General features: G+C 35.3%; 2 protein-coding genes across 2 annotated transcripts in view; both read left to right on the top strand.

Annotated features, from left to right (window-relative positions):
• LOC118745598 overlaps window positions 1-15,704 on the top strand; it is a 124,664-nt gene extending 108,960 nt beyond the window's left edge. The window contains exons 2-3 of the mRNA XM_036479111.1: window positions 14,945-15,489; window positions 15,558-15,704. Of these exons, the coding sequence (XP_036335004.1) occupies window positions 14,945-14,977 (33 nt within the window). The 3' untranslated portion in view covers window positions 14,978-15,489; window positions 15,558-15,704. The remainder of the gene's footprint in view (window positions 1-14,944; window positions 15,490-15,557) is intronic.
• Window positions 1-16,224, top strand: part of LOC118745597 (homeobox protein onecut) — a 261,747-nt gene that overhangs the window by 182,666 nt on the left and 62,857 nt on the right. The gene's annotated exons all lie outside the window — the stretch shown is intronic.

Here is a 16,224-nt window from a genome sequence, read left to right as displayed (position 1 = left end):
ACGATCCCACTGACTCAGCCAGTTGCCTATGCACCGTGCTAAGACGCAATTAGTAAGCAATTCTTATAAAATTGTTGAATTTAATCTGTTCATATAATGTTTTTCTATATAATCAACAGTTTTGCCGGTAAAAATAAATGTATGAAGAAAAAAAATATTTTTTGCCTAAAATATTAAATTTTTTTATTTTTTAAATTCATAAAAAATCTAAAACGGAAAAAAGGCAAGTCGTATTACTTTCACGCAGAGTCACATAACCTTTAAGCAAAATGAGACATAGATCATGAAAATCGATGGACGCGTTTCGCTTTTATTCACAATTAATTGAAGGTATCTCATTTTGACAAGAATATTTCCCCTATATGATAGTTACTAACTTCAAATCGATGCACGAATAACTTGTTTTTGACCGATATAACATTTCCCGTTGGTTTCATCCCATCCCGATTTTGACTGTCGCATAGTGTAATCAATATTTTTCAATCGTAAAACTGTGGTTTTCTTCAGGAGACTTAAAATATTAATATCCAATTGTTTATTTAACCATTTTTTATGATTAAAGATGTTTTATTGGTCCCCCCATTGAATTCTCTAGGACCTATAAGATATAGTTACCATGAAAAAATTGTTAAAGGAGCAATTGGGTATTATTACCGGGAATCTCCTGAAGATAAACAAAGTTTTCCCATCAAAAAAATATTGATTTTCCAGAATTAAAATAAATTGAAAACTTTGAGCGCTTTGAGCACTCCCTAATTTTTTTTTATTTCAAAATAAAAAAATAGGGGTATATTTTTTTTTGGTATAGAACAATCCTAGGGGCTGGCGGCATTAAAAATGCGACCTTATTTTTTTACATACATTTTTGGACCACTTTAATGTATATGCATACATACATACATTTGTGTTTTTTAATATTGAAAACTTACTGGCAATTCTTAAAGCTATCACAGTTATTATTTGTATTGTGTTAGCTAATATGATTTTTCGGTGACTTTAAAGTTCAAGCACCTGACTTTTTTTTGATTCAAAAGCAACCGTTATTTTATATACATACATACATTCAGGGCCGTCGAGAGCAAACTCGGACCCGGGACTAAAAAATCACGGGCACCTATATATAAATTGTATTAATTTAAAAGCATATGGCCCAAATCGCCGAAAACGAAACCAAGGTTTCGCCGATTTTTGATTATATCTGGGTCATACATATTCTGAGGTATCAGACAATATAAATATTAACACAAATCTCCTTCTCTCAAATAGGAAAATTCACTTAATCCTGAGACACCTTTAAATTAATGAAAATTAAAATATCACAACATGAACTTAAGGTTTGTTTATATTTAAGGACCACCATTGCATTATACCTGCTTGTCTTCCATTGCCTTGTATTATTTTGATGTTAAGAAAAAAGTCTTCGACAAAATATTCAGTGATTAACTTTCTTAATAAAAATAAAGTCGGCAGCATTTCTTAATGTAATGTCCAGTACATCAAGAAGTTTTTTTTGCGCGGAATCCACCAGGCTAAAAAATGGAAAAATCTGCTTTTCTTAGAGCATTTTCGGCCTTCTTTACAATAAAATAAAGCAGTTTCCTATACTCTTAATTACACAGACCGACAAATTAAGACCGATCTCCTTACCCAGAAAACAGACTATACTTTTCCGAAGGTTTTCCGTGCGCTGAATTTGTAACGTAAGTATTTTTTACTAATTGAGTTTTCAGTTAAAATTATTTTTTATTTAGTTAGAGATAGGGCTCATTGGAAAGCAAGATTGCAAGCTATGTATTCAACGTGCTATTGACCCATAGTCAAAATTTATATTTTTTCTAATAGTCTAAGATCCGACAAAGGCACGACCTTCACCCATCTGTTTAATGGATGAAATCTACTTCGTATGAAATCTAACGCGTTAGGAAATATTTCGCGAGTGGGTTGGCTGAAAAAATCCTGGCCAGGATATTTTTAATTAAACATTCAAAAATTATTATTATTTTTTTAATTTTGTGCTCATTTGTTTAATGAACAAATTATATACCAATCGAAAGTATTAAGCCTATAGAATGTGAAAACGTTGGGTTGTATATTTTTTCCTGGCCTACCTATCGGGTTGGCATGTATGACCTGGTAGGTAATATTAGTAATTTTCACTCATCTCTTTAACACATTCTATAGGCTTTATGCTTTCGATTGGTATATTTGTAATTTGTTCATTAAACAAATGCAAAGTTAAAAAATAATAATAATTTTTGAATATTTAATTAAAAATATCCTGGTCAGGATTTTTTCATCTAACCCACTCGCGAAATATTTTCTAACACGTTAAATTTCATACAAAGTAGATTTCATCCATTAAACAGATGGGTGAAGGTCGTGCCTTTGTCGGATCTACTACTATAACTATAAAAAAAAACCTAAGAATCGTATTATTTCAAAAAGGAATGGGGCCAAAAGAAGCAAAATAAGAAGGTAAACGAAGAAGAAGGTTTTATGATTAAATAATAAAAATCTATTGGAATTATTTCAAGTATTTTTCTAGTACTGTTATTATCCCTCAAAATGCACTCTCGAATGGTGCCATACGATTTTCCCTTCAACTTAACCGCGAAAAACCTCAATATATTGGCGCAGTTCTAAGATCGATCTCGAGTTCTACGCAGAAAATTACTTCTGAAACGACCTACTGCTGCACAGCAACAGAAACTTTCAAAGCTATATCTATAATTATGACATTCTTTTTCATATCGGACACCAAATTTGGTATAACACTTTCGATTGGCTTCAAATTTTTTTATGTGTTCTATACATGAAATAAGGTAACACGCGTTCGAGGATTTTTTTTAAATTTTTTTCTTCACGGTCAGTCAAAATTTGCATTTTTTCGTGGTTCTGACTAATCATTTAGTACTTCAAATCGTCTTAACGTCGTTTTAAAGCTAAAGAAATGGGCTTAACATTTCTATACATGAGGTGGTAAAGATTGTCTCAAATCTAACTTAGCTATTAACAGTTGAACTTTTTGAATATGATTTGCATAGTGAAGACCAGTAAATTAGAGATTTAAAATTATACCATCGTATTCCTTGTTGAATTCTCTATAAAAAACATATTTAAAAAAATTGGGCGTTTTTCAAGAATTATTTTTTTTTATGACGAGATGCTTTTTTTTTGAGTCAACAAATTTTTGTAATTTGTTTTCGAAAACTTATGATAAGATATATTTAGCAAGGTGTAAACATCGGGTTTTTGCAAGAATTTCAATTATATTGCGGATTCCGTTAGAATACCTATCCAGGTATAATATTTGCATGGCAAGATTTTTCTGTAAGGCGACGTCAAACTCCTAGAAATGGGCATGGCTATATTAAAACCAAAGTTCAAAAATTTAGAATTTATTGTGGATTTTGCAAGAATATCTATATGGATTTAAAACTTTGTGGAACGAATATTGTTAACGAAGCGATATTCTGCCCAAATCCGCAATAAAATCTGCATTTTGCCAACTTCATCACCATCTCGTCATAAAGAAAAATATTTTAAGAATAGTTCTTGGAAAACGGCCACTGTTTTATAGAGAATTCAACAAGGAATACGACGGTATAATTTCAAATCCCTAATTTACTGGTCTTCACTATGCAAATCAACATCAAGAAGTTCAACTGTTAATAGCTCAGTTAGCTTTAGGACAACCTTGGCCATCTTATAACTCTACGACGAGCAGAACCCGAGATATAACGATTTGAAGAAGTTCATTACAGTACAAGTACAAAATTGGACAGATCATATCTAAGAAGGAAAAAAATAAAAAAAAAAATTCTTCGAAGACGTGTTAGCTTATTTCATGTATAGAACCAAAAAAAAAAATTTAAGCGAATCGGAGACATGACACAATTTTTTTACGAAACCCGTCCGACTTAAATAATAATGGAAGAATCATGTTCTTAATTTCTTTTGATTGTATGTAAAATCGCAAGTCTACTGAATTCATGCTACTTATTGCATAAAACAGACTACAAGCCATTTAAAAACCTAATTATAATCTACACGTATGTATATCGCACAGGCACATATTTTAGGCCCTTTAAGAAGCTCGGGCCCGGGGGGATTCACCCCTTTCTCACCACCCTATCGACGGGCCTGCATACATGTACAATTTAGCATTTCATTTGATAATTTGTTCAGTTTTTTACGTTCCTTACTCAGCGCTTGAATTGGTTAACGTGAGGAAAATTGCAAAATTGCCCTTATAATTTTTAATAATTATACATAATATTACTCACATTACAACTTCAGAACGATTAATTACGTAACAGAGTCGAATATTCTTGAACTTCGATCAATTACGCATCGATAATTGTGTTACAAGAAAATCCCTTTTTTATTTCAAATGTCCCTTTATTCCCTTTTAATAATTTTCATTGCAAAATATCCCGCAAATAGGGAAATTACCCACAATCTGGCATCACTGAGCCGGTATCTGTTAGTGCTTTTGTTTGAAAATTTTTTACTTAACTAATAGTTATATTCAACAATTTTTATGAGCTCGAGGCCGTATTAAGTGCAAACTTATTGTGGAAAAGCAACAATAATTTGAAAAAATGGTAGAAGTGATAGCTATTTCGGAAATCACCACATTTCCTCATCAGACTTCTTTCAGTAGGATTCGAAGCGACGATCACCACTGACTCAGCCAGTTGCCTACGCACTGTGCTAAGTTTGTCTTGTTAATTCTTGTTGCTTATTTTCCACTATTTCACTTCTGCTAAGCCAACTACAATCAAGCGCAGCTATTCCGCTGCAATTCACTTGATCATGTGGTTGTTGGTTTTTGTTAATATTTCTATTATTAGAATGTTTAACTTTTAGGTGTGCTCGTCCTTAAAAATAACAAAAACAAATAACTTAAGGACGAGCACACCTAAAAGTTAAACATTCTAATAATACAAATATTAACAAAAACCAACACTTTTAACTTCGAATTCGCAGGTTCGATCCCTGCTGAAGTCTAGAAAAAGAAGTCTGATGAGGAGATGTGGTGATCTTCGAAATAGTGCTATAACTTCTACCGCTTAGACTTTGTTGCTTTTTCAATTTTTCCTAATAAACAATCGTGGTACAAAGCTCAATAAAAATATTAAAAATAAAATGTTAACAAGCCACAATAACATTGACAAATACATAGTTTAGGAAGAGCCTGCCTGAAACTATACAAAAAAGCAAATGGATGTATAGGATTGACAACAACTACCACGCTGTCGAGTTTAAATAGCGGCAAATCATCTGCACTTGTTAGTAGTTGGTTGAATAAGGAAAATGAATTAGCAACAAGAGTTTACGGGATGTACATAGCTCAGTGGTTAACGCTTCTGACTTTGAACATCGAATTCGCAGGTTCGATCCCTGCTGAAGTCTAGAAAAAGAAGTCTGATGAGGAGATGTGGTGATCTCCGAAATAGTGCTATAACTTCTACCGCTTAGACTTTGTTGCTTTTACAATTTTTCCTAATAAACAATCGTATTTGCCGTCCCCGCGCCTGTAAACTTAGTATTGACCAGACCAAATAATCCAAGAGTTCGGCTATAATATTGAACTCAAATCAAAGTATGCTAGAAATTTTTGCAAACAAAAAAAAATAATGTATGGCCCGCTTCGATTTCTGTGGGCTTATCAAGTCTTGCGGTAGAAGAGTTGCATTTTTGCAATAGTATATGCATTGCTTGGTATTTTTTAATGTGCCATAGAAGCCTCTTTTATATAGCATTTCTTGCAATTTATTTTTTTTTTGTGGGCTATAGATGTCTCTTATATATAACTACCATTTATTGCTATTTCTTAGTGGGCTATAGATGCCTCTTTTATATAGCATTTCCTGCTATTTTTGAGTGGGCTGTAGATGCTTTTTTTACATACATACATATGTTTCTGTTTATCTGTAGCGTTTTTAACTTTTCCATCTGTGTGCACCTGATCGTGTTTTTTTTTTGTCTTAGCCCTAATTAGGGATAGAAATTTTTCGTTTTCGAAAATATCAACGTGCAATATTTCGCATGGGTATTTATGAATTGCCGTTTCCTTTATAGGGGGTACCGCGGGATGTCTATCGTACTTGTTTGTGAGGCAAGTGTCACAGGTAGATGCGAATTTCCTTATCCGACTTGCCATTTTAGGGAAATATTACTTTTCCAGAATTTGTTCTTTATTTTCCATGGGCTGCTGCCATAGGCTATAAAACTGCACACCCAGATTTTTAAAAAAGTTATAATTAAAAAGGTTTGTGATGTTTTAAAATTTTGTTAAATTTTTCTACCTTTTTTACAAAGTTTGAAATTTGGACTTATGTGGTTTTTGTTAGTTATTTTTTTTTTTAATACTTGAAGGCTAGAAATTGCATTTTTCTATTTCGCCTTATGATGGATAAGGAACCTAGCTATCTGTTTGAAAAATTGTCTTTCCCGAAATCTGCGCGCCTAACGGAATTGATCGTGCCCAACTATAATTATCTAACATCTGCAGGACTATCTTTTGTTAATGCTATTCGCAACTGGAACTCGATTCCATCTCACATTCATAATAGTTTGAACATAAGCAACTTTAAGAGTGGTTTGTATTCTTATTTTCGTTAAAATGCTATTTCATATCCAAAGTTATACAATACATTATTCTTATGTTTTTCTTTATGCTCCATTGTGATTCTCTATAGAGTTTTGTAAGTTTTTGTTGTTCCTGTTTTTGTCTTATATATAACTTAATTTTAAACATTAACATATTTTAATTCTTTATTATAAGTAACAGTTGTACTATAAAAGATCATTGGGATCTTATTGTGCTAATGTTATATTTTATAATAAATGAAATGAAATGAAATGAAATGAAACAAAAAAATAAAATAAAAATAGCCGAAACTGGTCGCAATGTCGTGTGCCTATTCTTTTTCACATGACTGTATGTGGGCGTGTACAACCCCGCCCACTTTTACATATTACAGTTTTTACTCTTAACAGACCTTAGGGTAAAAATTTTATCTCGATATGTCCATTAATAGTATTTTTGGCCGCTCTCCCCATATAAATGCAACCACTGTGCTGGCGTTCCTGTGTGCCATCTAATGTTCATCTTCCACTATTTTGCAAATTCTGTTTTCGTTGGCCACGTCCTCAACTACCCGCTGAGTTATCCTAATTTTATATAAGAGAAAATGTTTTAAATATTCCTCTTGTATCAGTTGCAGACGATTTCTGGGATTTTAATACCGTTTATGAGGGACGGATTAACTCGTTCCTTTAGTACTTCTATTATTGTCGGTTTATCGATGCTATCCAGGGTGATGTAGTGTCGAGTAAAGCCAGGATGTGGGTTTTCTACGCATGTTAAAGCATTACCTTCTCTGAGTACTATTTGATTACGAAATACATTCAGGGAACATCCGACGTGAGGAATTAGATCCGATGCATCTTGCGCCGCGCTATTGACAGTCGCCATACCACTTTTAATTTCTGAAGCTGAAGCGCTGTTCAATTGTGCGTTTACCCTGGTCGGACTTCCACTTTCATCACCATCTACCTTACCCGTTGACCCTGCGCTGTTTAAAAGGTTTGCCTGGCACGGCAGTCTTGACAGAGCGTCGGCCACGACAATTGATTTACCTGGAGTGTAAACCAATTCGTGGTTATACTCTTCGATTCTGGCCTTCCATCTCTTCATATGCGATATATATGCGATGGGCCGATCTTTTCCGGGTTCGGCTTGAGATAACGCCCCTCCTATGGCATAGTTTGAAGCATCAGTTGTAAGATTGAAATGATTTCCCCAAATCAGGAAAAGCAAGGATCTGTGAGCAGATAAGCAATTTTTTTAGGTCCTCAAACGCCTGAAGAGCATCCGCATCCAGATTAATGCGAACGTTTCTCGACTGACTAGCCTTAATCCGCGCATTTTCCCCTCGCGCTAGGTTGGTTAAGGGTTTCGCCTGGCATAATCTCGGTGAATTTTCGATAATACGATCACATTCCAAGAAAACGTATCAACTCTTTTAGCGTCCGGGAGGAATAAAGCTTCCACGGCCTGGATCTTTGAAGGGTCTGCTTTTATACCATCGGAGGTTATTATATACCCCAGGAAGTTTACCTCCGTTCTCATCAACTTTGTTTTTTCTATGTTTACCCTGACGTTGGCGTCTGCCAGCCTTTCGAATACCATATCGACGTTTTTCATATGCTCGTCTAAATCTTTTCCAAATATGATATCGTTAATATAGACGTAGCATATTTTCCCAATATGCTCCTTAAAGCCGTTGTCTATCATGCGCTGAAATATGGCCGGCGCATTCCTCAGCCCTAACGGAAGTCTTAGAAATTCGTACTTCACATTCATGGTTGAAAATGCTGTTATCGGGATGTCGGCATCTTTCTTTACTATTTGGTGGAACCCGGGCGTCAGATCGATAGTCGTGAAGTACTTGGCGTGGCCGAGGCTGGCTAATGTTGCATTGATGGCGTGATTGCATTTAGGCCTTTAAAGTCCACTACCATCCTGTATTGCTTTTCTCTAGAAGGCTTTGGTAGGGATAGCTTGTGGCATATATAGGATCTTCTGTGGTAGTTTCATTTCGGCCCTGACAGACGTATTAATGTTAGTTTTTTGCCCTCAGGGGCTCAAAGAGATGCGAATATTTTTTAAGTAGAGATTTCTAAGCGGGCAACACTGCCTCCGGGATCGATTCTTCAGAAAAATTAATACCCCCAACGGTTTTATTCTTGAGTGGAATTTTAATATCTAGATCTATTTTCAAGGTATGATTTTTCCTATCGATCACAGCCCCCAATTCTTTCAGGGTATCGTCACCTATTATGCCATCAAAAGAAGTCAGCGTCGGTAGGGCATTAAACGTTAGTACAGTATCATTACCTGTATTGTGGAAAAATTTTACACTATTTTTTTTGTTTATTGGAACAGGACCTGCAACAGTTTGTACTGAAAAGGGTGGTTCAACCGGAGTTGAGCTAGTTTGGGATTCACAAAATTTTTGTTCGCCCCAGTGTCGACAAAGAACTTAAGGGTAATATTGTCTTTGGTGACGCAAGTTAGGTAGGGTATGCTGGAATACAAAGCAGCGCCCTTTATATGAAATAGGCTGGTGACCCGTCCGTCATAAAATTTACCTGCTGAGCCTCTTCTTCTCCTGGCTGACTGTTACTTGCTTCCATGTTGTAAAGTCTTTTTTGTTTTGGAAGTCTTTCAATTGATGACACTGGTTCTCTTTTAAATGCGTTGTTGCTTGCAGGTCGATTCATGTAGTTTACCTCCTTAGACTGATTGCCATCGATTTCCATTTTCTCCGCAGGTTTCGGAGCCTTGGGTCTGCCTGGAGGCGAAGTGTTGGACTCCTGATTAGCCTGGAACTTATTGTATGGCACTCTGTTGTATTCTTGGCCAGCGCTTCTGTTTGTCCAATTATAACTGGTCCGGGCTCGAGGAGGTATGGCCGGCCTCTGGTGGTTTTGCAACAAATTATTTGTGGGGACAACAACTCCATCAGTGCATTCGTATGCACTATTGTATTCTCAGGAAGTGTTTTTGGTTTCTGAAATGGGGGGGTGAAATAACACAAACGGCAATAACGCAAATTTGTGTTATTTACCAATTGAATGTGAAATAACACAATTTTGCTTTAGTTCATTTCTCGTTGAGCAATAAGACCAACTTTTAAAATTAACAATTTGAGTAATAAAGCAAAATAGTGCATATATGTAGGTAGTCACCCAATTACATTTGACAAAAAGTAGTACATGAATAAGTCAAATGGACGGACTTGTAAGTCTACAATTTTGAAAGTGCCCAGCGTCGCGGCGGTCCGCGTTCGCGCGCCACCCCGCGCGGCGTCGCGTTCGACGTCGTGCTTGCGCTCGCGTCCCCCGCCCCCTCCCCTCCTTTCGCAATTATGCACTGGCGGCATTATAACCGTTTAGAAAAAGGAATAATAATAAAATGACACTAGTTCACTTCTGAAACTGCTTTTTAATGTCCAAGTAATGATAATTATTGCGTATGGTGTTATTGCATTCACCCCACCCATGATGGAATTATACCAGGTGAAGTAATATTAGAGTGAGAAGAAAGATTTTGACACTGCTTTATTTGGAAGTTTGCCTATAAATTGTGACTATAAGGCAGCCGAATGTTAGAAAATAAAGCGAGAAAGCTGTTTAATTACTTCACCTGTTTATTACGCCCTTTATAACACCCGTCGCTTGTTCCGAGTATACGTTCAAATTTAGTCTGAGAGTAGGTAAAATTTTACATATTTTTACATCACTACTTCTAACCATATGTTCGCTTCGTCTTCGTAAACGAAATGCACTGGTCGGATATAGCAAGTGATGATAATGCAGAACTTTTAACTGAAGATAAAACTCAAAACAATATTCTCTGTGTTATACATATGCTGCGAACAGGAACGGCAACTTTTGTTTGTTCCATGCCATGGCGGAATTATACCAGGTGAAGTAAGTAGAGCGAGAAGAAAGATTTTGACACTGCCTTATATGAAAAATTGCCTTTAAATTTTGCCTATATGGCAGCCAAATGTGAGCAGAAAAAGCGAGAAAGCTGTTTTATTACTTCACCTGTTTATTGCGCCATGGTTCCATGCAAAGATTTTAAGGTTTTCAAGCAATATTTTCAACATATTAAAAAGCATGCTGACAAAATTAATGCAAAAGCGCTATGTCCAATTTGCCGAGCAGTTATTAAAGACGACGCTTTCCCTATATTTAGATAGACTTTTCACAAGTAAAAATATTTGTTTAATTGTATTTTGGAATAAACAAGGTTCTTTTTCCTTCTGTCAGTAAACTGTTTTTGTTACAAACAGTATAAATAAGCAATGGCAAATAAGGCAAAACTCAGATTTTGGTATTATTTCCCATTTAAAAGTGAAATAAACCAAATTTTGCGTCATTGCCGTTTGTGTTATTTCACGCCAGAAAGGATAGCCCTATACAAAGGTTTTTCTTTGATCACTTCGTAATCGGAAAGGATGCCTTCGACATTATGTATCCATGTAACATATTTAACTGGATTTCCCTCAAAAATTTGCAGCTCTTTGACACAGTCGTTGAGCCACATTATTTGATTATTCTACACTGTCTAGCCTCCCGTCAATGCTGGTAAAGTTTTGATCTAGGATTGCGCTGCTTGATTCTATTCGTGCTAATCGAGCTTCCAATCCTAGCCCACTTTTTTCAGTTCCCGTTAGACGTTTTTTTTTTCAAATATGCCCGTTTTTTTTATAAATTTTTTTTTTTTTGCTGCAATTTGCAACTTTTATACGGGTAATGTCAGCAAGAATAGTATTTTTTGTTTTGCACGGTTACTAATTTCTGTTTGTTTCGGATATTTGTCCTCGTACTGTGGATGTATTTACTTATGTGCAATCAGTTTTTTGTTAAAAAAAAAAATCTGTCTCAATTTGAGTTGGAGGTTGGTTTCTTTCTTACGATTTCAGAGTTACCTGCAAAACAAAGTTAAGAAAGGAGCTGCGATTAGATTTGTGAAACCTTTACCATGTTGTTATGTATACGGCGTTAGAGTTTCGGTAAGGATGGGCTGTGTCATCCTTTTTGGTCGCCAACAATCACATTGAAGGCAACCTAAGCCACAACTTACTTAACAACATAATCTTGTACCTATTGCCATTTCCAGTGTATTTTTATGTGTATGCCGGAAATGCCGCAGAAATCGAAGTAGCAGTTTCCAGTGTGTTCTGCTGTATACCCAAGGCTGTATAAACAAGGTATTTTAACCAATTAGCCTTCGATGTGGTGAGTATATACCTAGGAGTATAGGGTCAGGGACTCACCCAGCCATGTGATTGTGTCAGGATATTCAGTATTGTAACTGAGGAGTCGTAGACGGTATCAATTTATTTTAATTTTCACTTTGAATACTATTTATTAGTGTACCCTGGGGTCTTCGGAGTCACAGGCCCACTTATTATCATTGAATTTCTGGTTCGGTCGCTAAGGACACGCAGGATTGGACGTAGTAATTTATAACTTTAGCCTGAGGTTCATTCGGGGTCACAGGTCTAAGCGACAATTTGTCACTCGGCTATTAGAGCCTTTAATTTCTTTCAATATTAGATTTTTTATTGTTTTCCTCAAATTTACCTCTCCTAGGAAGAGGAGCTTTTATACTCTGGAGGGTCCCGAAAGCAATCGCTGAATTAAACCCGAAGGATCCCCCGAAGGTGGTAAATCGCGGCTTCAAGGATACTGAGTTATTTGGATGGACGATCCATAAATTATTTAGTTCACTATTTGATTTTCATTAACTTCTTTGGTTTCACCCCTTATACCCTGGAGCGCCCCTGGACTTATGGATCGCAGAGTTAAGCTAATGTTTTAAACCGGTGGACACCCAAAGGTAGTCAACGGTTTCAAAATATTTTGTTATGTGGATCTACAAGCCATACATTTTATATGCACCTTCACATTCAATACTTCAACTTATCACAACACTGTTCATCACTTGTCACGACCACTTGAAAAGGACTCTCGTAGTTAAGAGGATCCTTTTCACAAGACCCCACAATTAAGAAGGCCCTTGCTCAGAGACCCACACTGCTCGAGCGCCAGTCATCGATCTCACATCCGTCAACTCGAAAAAGTTAAAGTTGGGGGCCGCACAGCGGCCCCGGGAAGTTATTGGTAATATAAAAGATAAGAGTTAGCTTTGTACAAGTATATTTACCATCTGCTCTCGCTGTCCAAAATTGAATGCTATTTCTTATTACTATGACTTACTGTCTAACCGGCTGAATTAACTGCTGACGCTGCGCTTCCCATAGATTCAATTATGCTAACGCATGTTCGATTGCTTTTGCATGCGAGTTCAATTACCCGCACAGGTTATGCGCGTATTAGGGGAAGTGCGGCGTCAGCACCAGTGCTGCCGCGAATTATTTTAAGTGGTAGCCAAATTCCTTTTAAAAAAGGACTAAAAGGAGCTAAAGAAAAATTCGTTGTGGCTAAAAATGGTAGCTAAATTTTTTTACTTACATATACACATGTATATACAAAAGGGCAAATACACGACACAAGCTTGCAGGCACCACCAAGTGATTGTACCATCGGGCTCGAAGCATATAGCATACCAGCTTGCTGGTACTATATTTATTTCTTTACAAATGAGGTTCCAAAAAGACCGAAATGATTAGAGCCGAAATCGCATAATTTTTCCACAAACACGGCTTTGACTCATATAGTGCAAGAAATTTTCGGTAAAATACTTAAAAAAGAGCTAATTTTACCATTCGCGATACCAGAATGCTGGTACAATCATAAAATTTTGAAATCGTTTTTGATGTCGCACCAGCAGCAGGTACAATCACACCACAAGGACATACACGGGCAATCGGCTGGCACCAACACTTGAAGGCGCCAGCATGATGGTATCAACCATGGGGCCTTTAACACAAAAAGCTATTCGGAGCTGTAAACTTATCTATTTTAAAGTAAAGTTAAATCCTTAATAGATAAGTTAACGACCCTAACACTTTTATAGTTTGCATAAAAACGTAAGGAAAATACAATATTTCTTTCTTTATTTATTTATTTATTTATTTATTTATTTATTTGTTACAGTCTTACGACCTTATAATACAACTATGATATTCGTACATATGTATATGAATTTTAATGTTCTTATTGTAAATTATGTATACAATAACTATATATATTATATTACATATGTCTATAATAAATATTCGCAAAGATTAAGCAAAAAAGCAAGAAAGTCCGTATCCCTTTCAGGAAGTTACCAGCGGTCAGTGGGCTAGACTTTTAAGTAATGTGTCACATAACAGCATTATCTTTTTTATTATAGATAATATTAGAGGAGAGTTAAGTGTTTTATAAAGACAGTATAATAGCAATCCCTGCTCAAGGCATGTCTGCCAGACAACACGCAGGAATTTTTTTTTTTAATTTGCGAATTTCATTATATCCATATTTAATTGATTTAAGAGAACATCTACATTTTCTTTTTTCAAAAAAGCTCTTCAAAATATTGCAGAAGCATAAATTGTTGTTCTTATGTCACTTTTCTGTTGCAGTTTTCCATTTTTCCGTTTAATTACAAAGTTTTTTCTATATAGTTCAGTAGTTTAACCGATTAACAAGATGAAAATTAGCTGTGATTTGTTGATAAATTTTTTTAGCAGCAATTATTGCTAGTCGCCAATTTCTAACTAGTTTAAGCGAAAAATCGAGATTTATAGCCATGCAAAATACGCTGGAATCGCAATTTTAGCTACGTTAGCTGTCAAAACAGTTCACTCACTTTATCCGGTTCATTTTGTTCATCGCTAAAATCTGCCCTAAAATGAATCAAAAATGGAGATTTTTAAGGATGCCTTTTTAAGATAGAATCTCGAAATTCGCTAAAAATTGCTAAAATTCATTTAGCATTTTTGGGCGATGGATTTTTAGCTATAGCGAAAGTTGGAATCCGGCTGCTGTTCTGACCAGAATATTAGAGGTACCACTGATCACACAGCTAACAATATGGCAGATATACTTAAAATGATTTTATATGAATGGGATATAACTAAAAAAGTGATTGCAATAGTTACTGACAACGATGCTACAATCAAAAGAGCGTGTGATTTAGAACTCAGAAATTTTCCGTGCTTTGCACATACAATAAATCTTTTAGTTCAAGAAATTCTTCGACTTCCTAGCTTTACCGACGTGTTTTCTAAATGTAAGCGAATTGTGGATTTCTTTAAGTCGAGTAGTGTGGCCAATGAAAAACTGAAACAGTCCCAAACGACTGAAACAGTTTATGGACTTATACAAGAAGTCCCAACTCGATGGAATAGTTCATATTTAATGATGAAACGTATTTTACTTTTATCCGAACCTTTATCCTCTATAGTACTCACAACTCAAAAAGCCCCTTAACCCTTGAATGCCGATGAAATTGAAGTATTACAAGAAATGTCGAGAATTCTTTCCCTTTTTTACGATGCAACTTTACAAACATCCGGAAGCAAATATGCGACCATTCGTTTATTATTCCACTAATATACGAACTACAACAAAACTTACGAAGAATGAGCCGTGAACTAAAAAAGGCTGCCAGTACGGTTTTCAACATACGAAAACAGAACGGTTTCAAGGATAGCAACAATTATAGATCGCAGATTCAAAAAAGATGCTTTTAACGGCTCATCCAATGCTGACCAATCTGTCAAAGCGCTAGAGCAGGAAATACACGCCACAATAGCCAAAAATTCGCATCAACTTCTAACTCCACCGCATACTCCAATAGACGATTCATCGAAATCAAAATTTTCCTTTCTGATGTCAAAAATTTTAAGTAAACCAAAAACCAGCAGAGCAGATGCAATAATCATTTTAAGGCAATATTTGGAAAAATGTTATCTGCCAGAGCACGAGGATCCACTCATCTACTGGAAGGTATTGTTTGTGTTGTAATAAATGTAACAGAAAATACATAATTTACTGATATTTTCTTTTTTTTTTAGATGAACACTGATGATGACATGAGCCCACTAAAAGAAGTGGCAAAAAAATGTTTATGTATTCCGGCAACGTTGACAGACGCTGCTCCCTGAAAACGAAGATTTTAGATCGTTTATATTCCTCAGCAAAAATATTAATAATTTTTAAAATACTTCAAAAACGTGCCTTATTTATATACATATAAGTAATTTTTGATATCGAGCTCTTGAAGGGACAAAATCACTATAAATAATTTGTTGTATTCAAATTAATTACTCATGCATCAGAAAAAATCTTAATAATTTTTAAAATACTTCAAAAACGTACCTTATTTATACATAAGTAATTTTTGATATCGAGCCCTTGAAGGGACAAAGCATTATAATTTATTATATTCGATTTAAATATATAAAAAAAAACTCGGTATTGTTATAAGCATTTTTTATTTGATAGAATTTATTCCCAAGCAAAAATTTACAAAGGAAAAAGCTAAATAGCCTAATTCTCAAATTAAAAAAAAAACATCGATGTTTCAAAGCTACTAGTGAACAATAATACTGTTATATTTCGAATCTTAAAAACAGCAATGGAAATGGAAGAACTAAAGATTAAATTTTAATGACTAAATATATTTGTGCAATCTCAGTTCAAAGAACTGACCTCATCTAATGATTTTTTTTTATTCACTAA

The sequence above is a fragment of the Rhagoletis pomonella genome, unplaced genomic scaffold, assembly GCF_013731165.1.
Source record: "Rhagoletis pomonella isolate Grant_MI unplaced genomic scaffold, Rhpom_1.0 Rhpom_scaffold_00009, whole genome shotgun sequence".
NCBI lineage: Eukaryota > Metazoa > Arthropoda > Insecta > Diptera > Tephritidae > Rhagoletis > Rhagoletis pomonella.
This window is presented reverse-complemented; position numbering and strand designations above follow the sequence as displayed.